The sequence below is a fragment of the Glycine soja genome, chromosome 6 (assembly GCF_004193775.1).
Source record: "Glycine soja cultivar W05 chromosome 6, ASM419377v2, whole genome shotgun sequence".
NCBI classification, from domain to species: Eukaryota; Viridiplantae; Streptophyta; class Magnoliopsida; order Fabales; family Fabaceae; genus Glycine; species Glycine soja.
In genome coordinates, this window is record NC_041007.1 from 22,640,083 (window position 1) to 22,654,110 (window position 14,028).

A 14,028-nucleotide genomic window follows, 5' to 3' on the forward strand; every position below is an offset into this window, starting at 1 on the left:
CAAATTTTATTTCTAATTTGGAAAAATTTAGTTATTTTTTGTTCAATTAGAAATAATAAAGTTAGTCTCTCTTGTGATTCAAATGTTGCAAGTTATGAGTTCTTTTATGGATATTTGAATGTTCCTATTGCAAATAATTTTGGGTGGCATAAAACTTAAAATTAAATGAGAATTTCGTCACTTTATAACATAAGCGCCTAAGTCATATCTCTTAATAGAGAATTTGGATTCTTGTGTTATACGAAATTTTGGATCCTTTATATTGGTTGGACCTTATAGTCTGCATTGAGTATATAAAGGGAAAATAACACAAACAAAAAGGAATTCAAGTGCTGAAAGAACTAAGGATGTATTAGAACTAATACATACATATATTTGTGTTTTATTCCTTATGGATTCATGGAATGAACAAATGTATTTTATTAGGTTCATAGATAATTCCTCTTTATTTAAATTATGAGAAGTTTTGGCCTCTAGACATTTAGTCTTTCAAAGCTGAAGTTAAACTTCAACTAAGAAAAAGAAAGAAAATTAAGGTTGTCAAATGTGACCATGGGGAATACTATGGTAAATATAACATAAGGTACAATGTTTGGAGTCTCTCATGTGTTTTTCTTCAATAATTGTGAAATTTTTTTATTACATGTAATGTTAGGTAAACCTACCATGAACAAAGTTGCAGAATGATGAAACTAGACTTGAACAGATATGGTAAGAAGTTTGATTCTTCTCTACCAAAGTCACTTTGGGGAAAGACATTAAAGAATGTAATTTATATCTTTTTAAGGTACCAATTAAAGTACTCACTAAGAACCCCTTTAGGTTTGAGCCAAGGAAATCCCAACATTAGGCATATGCACATTTGGGGATGTCTAGCCGAAGTAATGCCTTATAGGTTGCATGAAGGTAAGTTGGACTTAAAGATAATTAGTTACAATTTTTTTGTTACATTTAAAGCTCTCGCATGTATAAGTTTTAAAATCCCACTTTAAGATCATGTATGAGACATGCAAGACTCATTGAGGAAATTGAGTTTGGAGGGGAAGGAAACATAAGGAGTGTTGTCTTTAAAGAATAACATGTTATTGACAATAGATAAGTCTTTGTACTTACCATTGTTCGAGAAACGGATATGGTAATTAAATAATGATGTTACTCTTAACATTATTAAAAGACAAGACAACACTGAGATTCTCTCTCAAGTACCATCTAAAGTTCAAACTTAATAGTCTCAAGAAGTGTCATTAAGAAGATCCACGAGAGAAAGGGAAAATGTAATTTGATATGATTATGTCATATTTCTTGAAGAACATGAATATGGAATTAGGTTGACTAAGAAGATCTAATTGACCTTAGTCAAGTCATGTTGTGCTCTAACTCTCAAGTAGATTGATGCCATAAATGATGTAATAAAACTGATGGTTGAACATGACATTTGGGATATCACAAATTGCTTGAAAGTGAGAAACTCATAAGTTATAGATAAATATCTATAGTCAAAAGGGATTCAATGGGTAATATTGAGATATATAAAGTTTGTCTTGTCGCCAAAAGTTTTACAAGAAGGAAGGCATTGATCACGAAGAGACTTTCTCGCTGATTTCTTAGAAAGACTTTCTTAGGACTATAATGACACTATAGATCATTTTGATGATTGTTTTGCATATGTGGATGTAAAGATTATGTTTCTAAATGGAAACATTGATGAAACAATTTATACGATGCAACCAGAAAACCTTGTTTAAGATGATCTAAAGTCTATGGTATGTAAACTAAAGAAATCTATTTATGCTTTTAAACAAGTCTCTCATCTATGAATTTAAAAAATTCATCAAGATTACTTCTTATGGTGTTGAGGTAAATTTGGTTGCTGATTGCATATACTAAAAGTTTAGTGGGAGTAAATTTATTATTTTGGTATTATATGTTGATGACATCCTACTATCATCATACGGTTTATTGTTGCAAATCAATTATATTGCAATTTATCATGTATTCATAATTTTATTTTTTATTGTCACAAAATAATCTTTTGTGGGAGTCCTAAGGTGATATATGAGTAATCTTGGTATGTAACACTAGAAAGTAGTAAAGCGCATAATGTGATGATTGAAGAGAACAAGAAACTACATATTTTTATATCGAAAGTCTAAAAGTTTAGAGATCATTGTGTATTTTGACTTCAATTTTTACAAAATATCTTAATAGGAATCACTCCACATAAGGATCCTCATTTAACTATATTGGTGGAGTTAGTATTTTTTGCTATGAGACATCATACTAGAATTTATGACTGCTAAATTATTGTAACTAGCTTGCTTGTTGTCGCTAACATTAAGAAGTCGTCAAGTGTTTATTGGGACAATATCTTGGTGGTCTTATTAAGGATTCAACCAAGTAAAAGTTTGTTGACATAAAATATTTGGTTGTTAAAAAAAGAATTTAGAAGATACAAATTTGTATAGAACATACAGGGACTCATTCCATGCTAGCTGGTCCACTTACTAAAGGTTTGACACTTAAAGTTTTTTCATGAGCACACTACTCATATGGGTGTAATTTGTTGGATTTCCCTTGCAGTTACTTTTTGGTCCACTTTTTCTTTATACAAATATGTTCAAGGGAAATCCGGTTTGCCGGAAAGCGCACCGGATCGTCAAGTATTTAAAATTAAAACGGATGAATCCGAGTATCGAACTCAGGGAACTAGTATTATACAGGGTTAAATTCAGAAATAAGGCATTGTTGAAAGAAACATTGATAATTGATGATTTAGAATAGAATTAGACTAAGTCTAGGCTAAAAACAGTAAAAATGCAAGTAAGATTGATTGACAGTAGTAGGTAAAGGTGTTGGGTCTTTCTAACAAACCAGTTGATGTGTATAAAGATGTTTCTCTAATCAATCATGCTTTTGTGTTCTATGTTGTAGCCTAAATTACTAAACCTCGATCCCTAGTTAAACTGAATCAATCCAAGCTTCATCCTCAGATCCCTCTTGTTTGACTAGGCTTAATTTAGACAACTCTCCTAGGTTTAGACTAACTTAAACTAAGCTTCGTCCTCAGATCCCTCTTGTTGGACTAGACTTAGCTTAAATAGCTTACGAAAGTTATGACTAATTTAACCTAAGCTTTGTCCTCAGATCCCTCTTGTTGGACTAGACTTAGACCAAACAACATTATTGTAACAGCATACTTAAAACCAAAACTTAATCCGTAGATCCCTCATTTAAGACTAAGTTCCAATCCTGCTTCAATCAAGTTCTAAGGCAACAATACATTTCCCAATGCTAAAGTCACCTAACAGTACACACACAAGTGGGTGATTAGACCAAGAGCATGCAATCTTTAAGCATTGAAGGAAACATTGAACACAAGAAACACAATCAATTAGATATTAAAGTAATTACATCAACTGTTATTTAGAAATCCCTAACAAGAGTGCTTAGCCAGCCATTACAGAAAAACCCTAACAATAATGAGACTAAGAGTAGAGAATAACTGCTCCTTACACAAGAAGGGGGATCCCTCCTCCTCTTCTCAGCATCTCACAATCACTCTGTAACTCACTAATATCTCTCTAATTACAAAACCTAGGTCTCTCTGCAAAAGCTGCTCCTCTTGCTGCCTCTAGAGCTCTTTTCCCAAAATAGGCACTGTGGTGTGCTCTGGAATTCTGTGCAAATCATCTGCTTCCCCTAATTTTGCACAAGACATGCTTTAAATAGGCTCTAAATCCACGACGTTGCGCTTAGCGCGAGTAAGTGGATTTGAGCTTAGCGTCAGTCGTGCGCTGAGCCTGGTTGAAGACAACTACTATGCTCAGCGCACTGATCTAGCGCTTAGCGTGTGACCTTGATATTGATGTTTTGCCAGATTCTTCTATCGTGCTAAGCGCGCTGAAGCCGCGCTTAGCGATGGATGCGCGCTTAGCCCCACTGATGTGCTGAGCACAACTGTCACTTTTAGCACTTCATGACTTAGCCTCTTTTTAACCTGAAATTGCACAGATTTCATCATTAAATCCAATGGAAATATTCTAGAGACAACTTTAACAATAAAACAAGATTTATTTACAAACTACTATGAAATAACCATAAATTGGGGAAACTATACAAGTTTTGGAAAATGTTTTCTATACAAAAGTTATTCGTATAAGACGACTAACATAATTCCTGATAGTACCTCAGTTTAGTGGGAGTCTTGATTATGTTCTATATCTTATGGTTTACAAACATTTCACTGTGTTGGATTTTCTGCAGAAATAAAGTTGAAGTTTATCATTTCATTATCAGCTTGTTTTGTTTGCAATATTTATGTTGTGTTTGGGTAGATCTCTATAGAGAATAAAGTTTGGACCAATTGGAAATATACATGACTGAGATCACATTGTATGTAATTTCCATGTTGCTTGTCCCTATTGACCTATGTCATTGAGTGTATTGATGTGGTGGTCATTGGGATTTAGTTACATTTGTTCCACAATGTTTCCTTATTGATACATGAGATGGACCAGGTTGTTAAGGTGGATGTCTAAAGGTAAATAGCGTACAGATGCATGCTTAGAATTTTGATATAATCGTTACAATATGTAATCCAAGTGGAAGATTGTTGAAATTTTTTATTTCAATAATTAATGTGGACTAATATTATAAGACAATTATATTAGCTATTTATCATAAGTGGGTTTTATTTTATGTGATCAAATTAAGTGAGCTCATTAGACAACTTTATTAGATGATATGAACTTAAATGAGCAGATGTCAGTATTGGTCCATTAGGGGATAATGAGAACCCTATTAGGTTAATACACTATAAGAAGACTATGGTCCTCAATATATTGAGTCATCACATATAATTTCTCTTCTCCCCATCTGAAGAGTTACAAAGGTTTTATTAAGGAATAAAGAGGACAATGTACATGCTTTAATAAACATATAGATATTTAATTATTTAATAAACATATCAATATTTAATATTATTTTTAGAAGGAATCACCTTTCCACTATCTTTTTCAAAGGATTTTTATAAAAGAAAAATATATTTTTCAAAATTTAAGCTAAAAAATATATGGATCAAACTTCCTCGGGAAGTAATAGATTAAGCTTAAAGTTCTTAATAAGTTATTCAAAACCATTATTAACATATTGAAAATAAGTAAAATAATAACATATTGAGAATTATCATACTATTATAGGTAAAGTATATATTATTTGGAACATAAATTTAACAAATGATTTTATAAGTTGGTCGTAGAAAAATACTAACACTATAAGGTGAAGATATTTTAATGTAAATAAAAATACTAAAGTAATATTTATTTAATTCAATGAGTGATTAATTAGATCAAAGCACATATCTAAATTTTAAACAACATATACAAAATGAAAAATACGAGATAAAGCATAAATTATCACTCCATTATGTTTATCAATAATTAATTCTTAACTATAGTATTTGATATATTTATTTTTTCAATCTTAGTCTTTTTAAAAATAATTGACAATGAATATTAATAATTTTTAAAAAAATGCACATTTTATTTTAAAGTCTTAAATAAATTTTATTAATTATTTATTTATTAAATAAATATATTTAATGTTTTAATATTTTTAAGACATTAAATATTAAATGAGGCCTGGGTTGGGCAGCCCCAGGTCAACCAAAACCAGAAACCGCCAAACGAATACGGGAGTGCAAGCAATTGCCCACATTATTTCGTGTTGCTATTCAGTTCACCTACGCAACAATTCATTTTGATTCTTCGTTATTTTATTTATTCTTTTTCATTTTTGATTGTTGAGATGGGTAAAGAGGCAACGATCATATAAACCCGTGGTTCTTTTCTATATAACACTGTGGCCATAGCCGAAAAGATGGAGCTATTTTATTAAACCAAACCAGTGCTTTATACAAAGAGACAATTATTAAAAAATTGTAGCAATTTTAATTAGCGTCAAAAACTTGATTTTTTTTTTTACTTTTTTTAATTGTAGAAATTAAATACCGTATTAAGATATTTACAACATTCACACACTCTATTCAGTTATACGTCTTGATGACACCTTAGAGTTTAGATTATAATTACTAAATATTTTTGTCGGAAATTACAAGAAAAGAATCTTTCATATTAGTATTATTAAATAGAATTTTGAAAACCAGTTACTTTGATCTTTCCTTTGGAATGCATCAATTGACTTCATCTTTATTTCCAAGTACTAAATTTGACTAATAATTACTAAATTGAATAACTAAATTGATTAATTTGATAAATTAAGATGATTGATCATATCCATTTTAAAAATTACATTAATTAATAGTTCCTAAATTATTTTTTGTCTGATAATAGTTCATAACTTAGAAAATAATATTCATTACTAAATACTTTTAATTTTTATATAAATTAACTGATAATTATTTAAGTAATTGAGTCTTTATACCTTTGAGCAGGGACATATGTACATTAACATTCTATTTGATTGTGAGAAAAGAAATAGAGTTTTTGAAAATAACAGAAATAATAAGAGAAACAAAATGAAAATAAAGTTAAATGCTAAGTAGTTGGGTCAAGAGAAATAAGTAAAAAATAAAATTAAAATTATTTGGTTTGAATGAAATGAGAGGAGAAAATTTAATAAATGTATGGAAATTATGCTTACATCTTTGGCAAAATTGGGAATATGGGTATGCTTTGTTACCAAAAGAAACCCAACAAGGATACGAAGGTAAAAACATATTGTGTTCATTATTTACTCATGCAGAGCTGCTCTAGACAAGAGAGAGTCATTTACCAAAAAAGAAAAACGATAAGAGAGAGAAAATTTATTTGTAGGACCCTCTAAAAAAAAATTACCACCTCTCAACCAAATGTTTGCATAAAATTTTGTCGTGGTTCTCTACCAAAATTACTGGCACCACACAGACGCTAAACATTGTGGGGGGCAAATATATATATAAAATTTGTCTCCAATATTTAAAATACAGTAAAAAAAGTTAATTTAGTATAAGTATTGATTCTATAACTTAAAATTTCTAAATCTTTAACATTATAGTTCACTGTTTCCAGCCTTGATTGTGACAGGATCCTCCTAATAAGATGACCAAAGTACCTAACAGCCAGGTATAAAGAAAATTAAAAAAAAAAGAAGATAAAAACTACCTCCTTTTTCAATTATCATCTAGCTGTCTTATTTAATTACAACCCTTAGCTTATTACAAGGGTATTTTGGAAACATGCCATAAGAATCAACTGACCGTAACTGAATCTCAAGTGAAACAAGGTTCTAGGAGACGTTGGATTCTTAGGAAACCATCAAACTCCAACTCTTCACCCTAAAGATTGAATTGACCCAAGTAAACATACTTTCTCACCAACTCCTATAAATATCCTCACAAAACTTCAACCTTTCCTTCATCCAAAGCTACTCCAATTCCTTTATTGTTTATTGCCACCTTTCGCTTATAAGTTACTACTTTGAAGATGGCCAAAGGAAATAGTCCCCTCGAGAGGCCTAGCTTGGCTTCACTTGACCAAAAATTGGCCTTCGCTAAGCGCTGTTCTCATGGTACATATAAGCTTTTACTTCCAATTTTTATCCTAAAAGAGAATGTACATTGTATAGCAAATTCTGTGATTCCATTTTTCTTTTCTTTTACTGAGCAGAAATTATGTTCTCTTGAAATAATTGTTTGGCAAGAAACGCCATAACTAGAAACATAATATAGAATGAGAAAGCATTTATAGTGAATTTGGATATGATTTCTTTAAAATCAACGTACAAATGTATAAAATGAGAAAGTATTAATTCAAATAAAATATTCTGTAATTTTAAAGAATAAAAAGTGCATGTATTAAGGTTTTGTCAGATACCCACATCAACCAAATTAAGTATATAGCTAGGTGAAGGATAACTTCTATCTTGCAAAATAATTTTTGTTGAGAACCTCAAACCCACACAAGATAGATATTTTATTCTTAATACGATTTATTTCTTTCATAACTAAAGATCAATTAGAAATTGAATCTTGTATTACTCCATTAAAAAACACATACTACTATCATTTCTGTGAATAGTTGTTAGTCCCGTCCATGCCTTCGTCTTTATTCATTGATCGATATTTCAACTATTTCTGATATGATATGGACCGCTGAGGAGTGCATCAAAATTAAGATATATAATTGCTGAAAACTTTTGCCGATTTCCCAATCTGATATTATTACTAATTTGATTTGGGTTTGTTTACCTTTTCTAATTTTGTGTAAACAGAGGGTGTGTTAGCGGGAGCAAAGGCAGCAGTTGTTGCCAGTGTTGCCTCTGCCATTCCAACTGTAAGTATTTCTCCAACCTCTATATTCAGTTCATTTTCATTCACTCAATCCTAAAAGATCTTCTTAATAAGATCAATTTACAAATTTACATTTAAAATAACGACCAAGTAGGATTATTATTCTATTCAGAGAGAAATATTAACATCACACTCTTACACATTATTTTTATTATCAGTCAAATTTATTAGAAATTAAAAAAAATATTAGTCTTATATTTTATTTAACAAGGCGCATTAGTGAACTTTTAATGTCTAATAAATTTTAACTAATAATAAAAACATACCAGAGAATATCTTGATAACAATTCTGATTCTACTAAAGATTTTTTGCTGAAGAGATTTTTATTAGAATAGTTATGCTTGGTGTGCAGCTGGCTAGTGTAAGGATGCTGCCTTGGGCAAGAGCCAATCTCAATCACACAGCTCAAGCTCTCATAATTTCCACAGGTTTGAAAGCACTGTGATCTCTTAATAATTTGCTGGAATATATGAAAATACATAATTTGTTTTAGTTTTTATTGGAATTTATTCTTTTAGTATTCTGCGTTTAAGTAGAACAGTTCATTTTTATTCGTTCACCAAAAACTAAAAAAAATGTTTTTTTGTAAAACTTTTAAGACTAAAACAAAATAAATTTTAAGATTTATTTTAAATACTGAAAATTATTTCCACCATTCCTAACTTCACAATTTGATTGCAGCGACGGCAGCAGCATACTTCATAGTAGCTGACAAGACCGTTTTAGCAACAGCAAGGAAAAACTCCTTCAACCAACCCTCCAATTCTGAAGCATGAATCCGAATGGATAGCATGGACAATAGTCGATTATACCACAGTATCCAACCGTGAATCGGTGTTATTTATCCAAATAAATAATGTGTTCATAAGAATATTTATGTACAAATTATCTGAATTAATCATTTATTTCATTTCAGCATTAATCATTTACTTCCTAACAGTGCACTATCAAAACATGGTACAACCAAAAATTTGACAAACAGTGCACCCAATAGGGTGTTTAGAATCCAAATTAATCCCTAATTCAATCCGACCCAATTATATTAACTTGAATCTTTTAAATGTTTGGATCAAACTTTCAATTTAATTATACCATAGTATCCAACTGTAAATCGGTGTTATTTATCCAAATAATGTGTTCATAAGAATATTTATGTACAAATTATTTGCACTAATCATTTATTTCATTTCAGTACTAATCATTTACTTCCTAACAGAATAGATCAAAACATGGCACAATCAAGAATTTGATGGGATAATTTATAAATTTGTAACGTTAAAATAGCACAAAAATACTGCATCCAATAGGATGTTCAGAATCCAAATTAATCCCTAATTCAATCCGACCCAATTATATTAACTTGAATCTTCTAAATGTTTGGGTCAAACTCAACCCAATTTAATTATACGACAATATCCAACTGTGAATCGGTGTTATCTATCCAAATAATGTGTTCATAAGAATATTTATGTATAAATTATCTACACTAATCATTTATTTCATTTCAACACTAATCATTTACTGCCTAACAGAGCGCGACCAAAACATGGCACAACCAAGAATTTGACGGGATAATTTGTAAATTTGTAACGTTAAAATAGCATAAAAAATACTGCACCCAATAGGGTATTCAGAATCCAAATTAATCCCTAATTCAATCCGACCCAATTATATTAACTTAAATCTTCTAAATGTTTGGGTCAAACTCGACATAATTTAATTATACCATAGTATCCAATTGTGAATCGGTGTTATTTATCCAAATAATGTGTTCATAAGAATATTTATGTACAAATTATTTGCACTAATCATTTATTTCATTTCAGCACTAATCATTTACTTCCGAACAGAGCACGATCAAAACATGGTACAACCAAGAATTTGATGGAATAATTTGTAAATTTGTAACGTTAAAATAGCACAAAAAATACTACACCCAATAGGGTATTCAGAATCCAAATTAATCCCTAATTCAATCCGACCTAATTATATTAACTTGAATCTTTGAATTGTTTGGGTCAAACTTGACCCAATTTAATTAAGATCCAACCATATACAGGTTGGATAACAAGTTTTTTTTTCAACCCAATCTAACTCATACCATATAATTAAATTTATTATTATATATAAATTAATTATTAAATATAAAACACATTAACTTTTACTCCACATAGTTTATTAAATTAAACCACCCATGGTTTTTTTTTCTTTTCTAAATTGTAATTTTTGTCCTTGTCTTGATTTGTTTATGTTTTCTCATGATAATACAATACTTTATTTTTATCTAAAATAAAAACATTATATTAGCATTGAAATCATTAATTTTATTAGTTAAAAATATTATCACAATTTAATTTCTTTTGAGTGCATTTAATCATTATATACTTATAAAATGTTAGACAAAAATAAAAGTATTATTCTAAAAAAATTTAATTTTTACCAAAAAATTAAATATTTAGACCCAATTAACCTAATTCATTTATGATCGGGTTGGATTGGGTCGTATATGCAAAAAAAAGATTACACAAACCCGACCCAACCCGTGAACACCTCAAGCACCCAAGTTTTAATCATAACTCAACACACAAAATGGCCTTTAGGCCCTTCTATGAATAAAAACAAAACTCAACACACAAAAGTTTGAAGGGATTTTTTGCCTGCACTCATCATTTTTCATCTTCACCCTGCACTGAAAGTAAAAAACCAAAAACACCCTTACGTATAACCTATACGAATTGCGAATTCATAATGGACTTACCCTAAGTTTACATAATAGGTCAATTATATTATAAAATAATTAATGTCGTTATATATAACACTAAATTTTTTAATGTATATTTAATGCACATATAAGTTTACATAATAAATTTTGTGATAATTTTGATCTAATAATTAATTTTTTTACATATATAAATTTTTATTAAACCTATGATTTTTATTTAAAATTTATATTTATAAAAATTTTAGATTAAAATTAATTGTAACAAGGCCAAAAACAAAAACATACTTAATGTAATAATATTTACACAAATATTATAAAAAATTATAACTAAATTTATTAAAAATAACATTAAAAATATTTTTTTGAATTTTTTGAAAATATTTTAGGTTATACAGATTAACAATCCGTATGATTCTTACGGATTGCAAATCCATATGTTTTGAAATATTTCAAAAAGGGATAATTTTAGAATATTCCAAAAAGTATTGGGTGTAGAAGATTTTATTTTGGTGTAGAAAGAAAATCCCAAATATCAATATGAGTATATGTGAACATAAATTAATTTGTCATTTGGGCAAGGGGCATTTTGTGAATTGAAAAAAATACACATGTCATCATTAATGATGTGTCAATTTCTCATTGGTGGGACAAGAAAGTAGGACTGTTGATTTAAATCAAATCCTACATAATATGGGTAGGTGGATAAATGGGGTGTGGTCTTGTAAGTTATAGTGAAGGAAACTAATAGTAATCCAAACATACAGGAACATCAAGAGCACAAGAGCAACAAGGAATTGGACCACAACAGGCCCAAAAGGAATACCAGAAAACCCACACGCTTCAATGACTTCGTTTGAAGCTACTAAGCAAGCATTAAATCTATTCTGTTATGCCCACTAACTATTTCCAATATCCCTCCCATTTAGTTAGTTGTTATAATAAAAGAATATACATTATGTTATGAATTTTTTAGCACTACAAGCCAAAGTTAGTTACATCTTTGGTGTAAAAATCTTTGTATAAATAAGGGAGTATGAATGATAATGAAGGCAGAACAAAATTTTACCCCATTCACCTTTGTAGTCTTACTTCTCACAGTGTAAGAACCTATCAATTGGTCTGACCTACCCCTATGCCGCCACCAGAGCAAAATACCAGGCAGGCCACCATTGACCGCTTAGACGAGGTGACCACTCGCCTGACCCAGGGCCATTCCTCCCTAGCACAAAACCTTGCTCAAATCCAAGCCACCACGAACGTTAAGTTCGACTCTATTCTCAAGAAATTAGCTGCTATAACCATCGTTCCCTCCTCTCCTTCTTCCTCGCCGATACCAACTTCACCTTTTTTTTCTCAGCCCCATATGAAACTGGACGTCCCACGTTTGATGGACACGATCCCATCGAGTGGATCTTCAAAGCTTCGCAGTTCTTTGACTACCAAGGGATCCCATACCACAAACACCTTACGGTCGCTTCCTTCTACATGGAGAGACTAGCATTGTGCTGGTACCAATGGATGTTGGGGAACAGTTTCCTCACATCCTAGACAGGAATGCTTGAAACCCTCGACTTGTGTTTTGCCCTAGCTTATTACGATGATCCTTCTGGCACCTTGTTTAAACTTCAGCAGCAGAGCTCCATCAATGATAATCTTACAGAGTTTGAACGTCTTGCCAACAAAATTGTTGGCTCCCTATCCTTTCTTCTAAGTTGCTTCGTCTTCGACTTGACCCCAGACTTGCGTCGGGAGGTGCAGGCTCTCCAACCTTTATCGTTGACACAAGTCACGGCCCTGTCCAAGCTTCAGGAAACAAAACTCCTTGGTCGCCATCCCAGTTCTTACCCCTCACCACAGCCTCGTTACCAATCATCACCAAACCCAATTTCTCCCATACCCAAACCAAACACAACCCTAGCCCCTAAAATTCCTTTCAAACATCTCACCTCCGAGGAAATGGCTCTCCGGTGCAACCAAGGACTTTGTTATCATTATGATGACAAATGGATTCATGGCCATCGTATTAAACCTCGGTTGCATCTCTTAATTGCAGACGAGGACATCGAACCCTTTGCATCGAGTTCTGACGCCCTTTCCTTCCCACCAGACCACCTCGAACCTCCAGAACTAGACCCAGACCTCGACCCACTCCCCTAAATCAGTTTGCACACTATAGACGACATCGTGACGCCTGACACCTTTTGTCTGTATGGTCTCCTACAACAGCATCGTCTCGTTATCCCGATCGACGAGGGCAATACTCATAACTTTATTCAGTCCCGCATTGCTCAATTTCTTTACTTGGATGCTTCCCCGTTAGAGACCCTGGGCATTATGGTAGGTGACGACAACACCTTGGAATGCATCACCACTTCCCGGCAGGTGCCATTACACATCCAAGGTCACACGTTTGTCACTGACCTTTTCCATTTACCCAATTGTAATGGGGACATTGTATTAGGCGTTCAATGGTTAAAGCAATTAGGGCCCATTACCATAAACTATAAGACGCTGACGATGTTATTTTCCTTTCAGACCAACCTATCACACTCATAGCAGATGTATCATTGGACCCGACTTCCATTTCAGCCCAACAATTAAAAAGATGCGCTCAAACATAGAGCATTTCAGCCCTTTTCGCCATTACTTCATCACTAACCCAGCTCAGTCCTTCATCTTCCCCGTCACACCTCCAGGAGTCACCCACACCTCCTCAGATTACTTCCATAATCACCTAATTTCCATAAATCTTCTGTGAACCAGACAAACTCCCACCCTCCCGCACAATCCAACACCATATTCACCTCGCCCCTAACACCAACCCAATCAACGTCAAACCATACCGCTACCCCCATTTCAAGAAAATTGAACTCAAATAACAAGTTGCCTCGATGCTCCATATCGGCCTGATACAACCCAGTCACAACCCGTTTTCTTCACTGGTGCTTCTTATCAAGA

The 14,028-nt window shown here is 32.1% G+C and overlaps 1 protein-coding gene across 1 annotated transcript; it reads left to right on the forward strand.

The window, feature by feature from the left end:
* Window positions 1–7,248: 7,248 nt before the first annotated feature.
* On the forward strand, window positions 7,249–9,277 carry LOC114416710 (early nodulin-93). The gene is made up of 4 exons (XM_028381686.1): window positions 7,249–7,566; window positions 8,269–8,330; window positions 8,701–8,776; window positions 9,030–9,277. Exons 1-4 carry the CDS (start codon window positions 7,482–7,484, stop codon window positions 9,122–9,124), a joined length of 318 nt encoding a protein of 105 aa, XP_028237487.1. The 5' UTR covers window positions 7,249–7,481; the 3' UTR covers window positions 9,125–9,277.
* The last annotated feature ends 4,751 nt before the right edge of the window (window positions 9,278–14,028 follow it).

Coding starts and splice junctions, on each gene's coding strand:
- LOC114416710 (XM_028381686.1), top strand. CDS start 7,482: ATGGCCAAAGGAAATAGTCCCCTCGAGAGGCCTAGCTTGGCTTCACTT. Junction 7,567..8,268: donor CGCTAAGCGCTGTTCTCATG/GTACATATAAGC, acceptor TTGTGTAAACAG/AGGGTGTGTTAGCGGGAGCA. Junction 8,777..9,029: donor AGCTCTCATAATTTCCACAG/GTTTGAAAGCAC, acceptor ATTTGATTGCAG/CGACGGCAGCAGCATACTTC.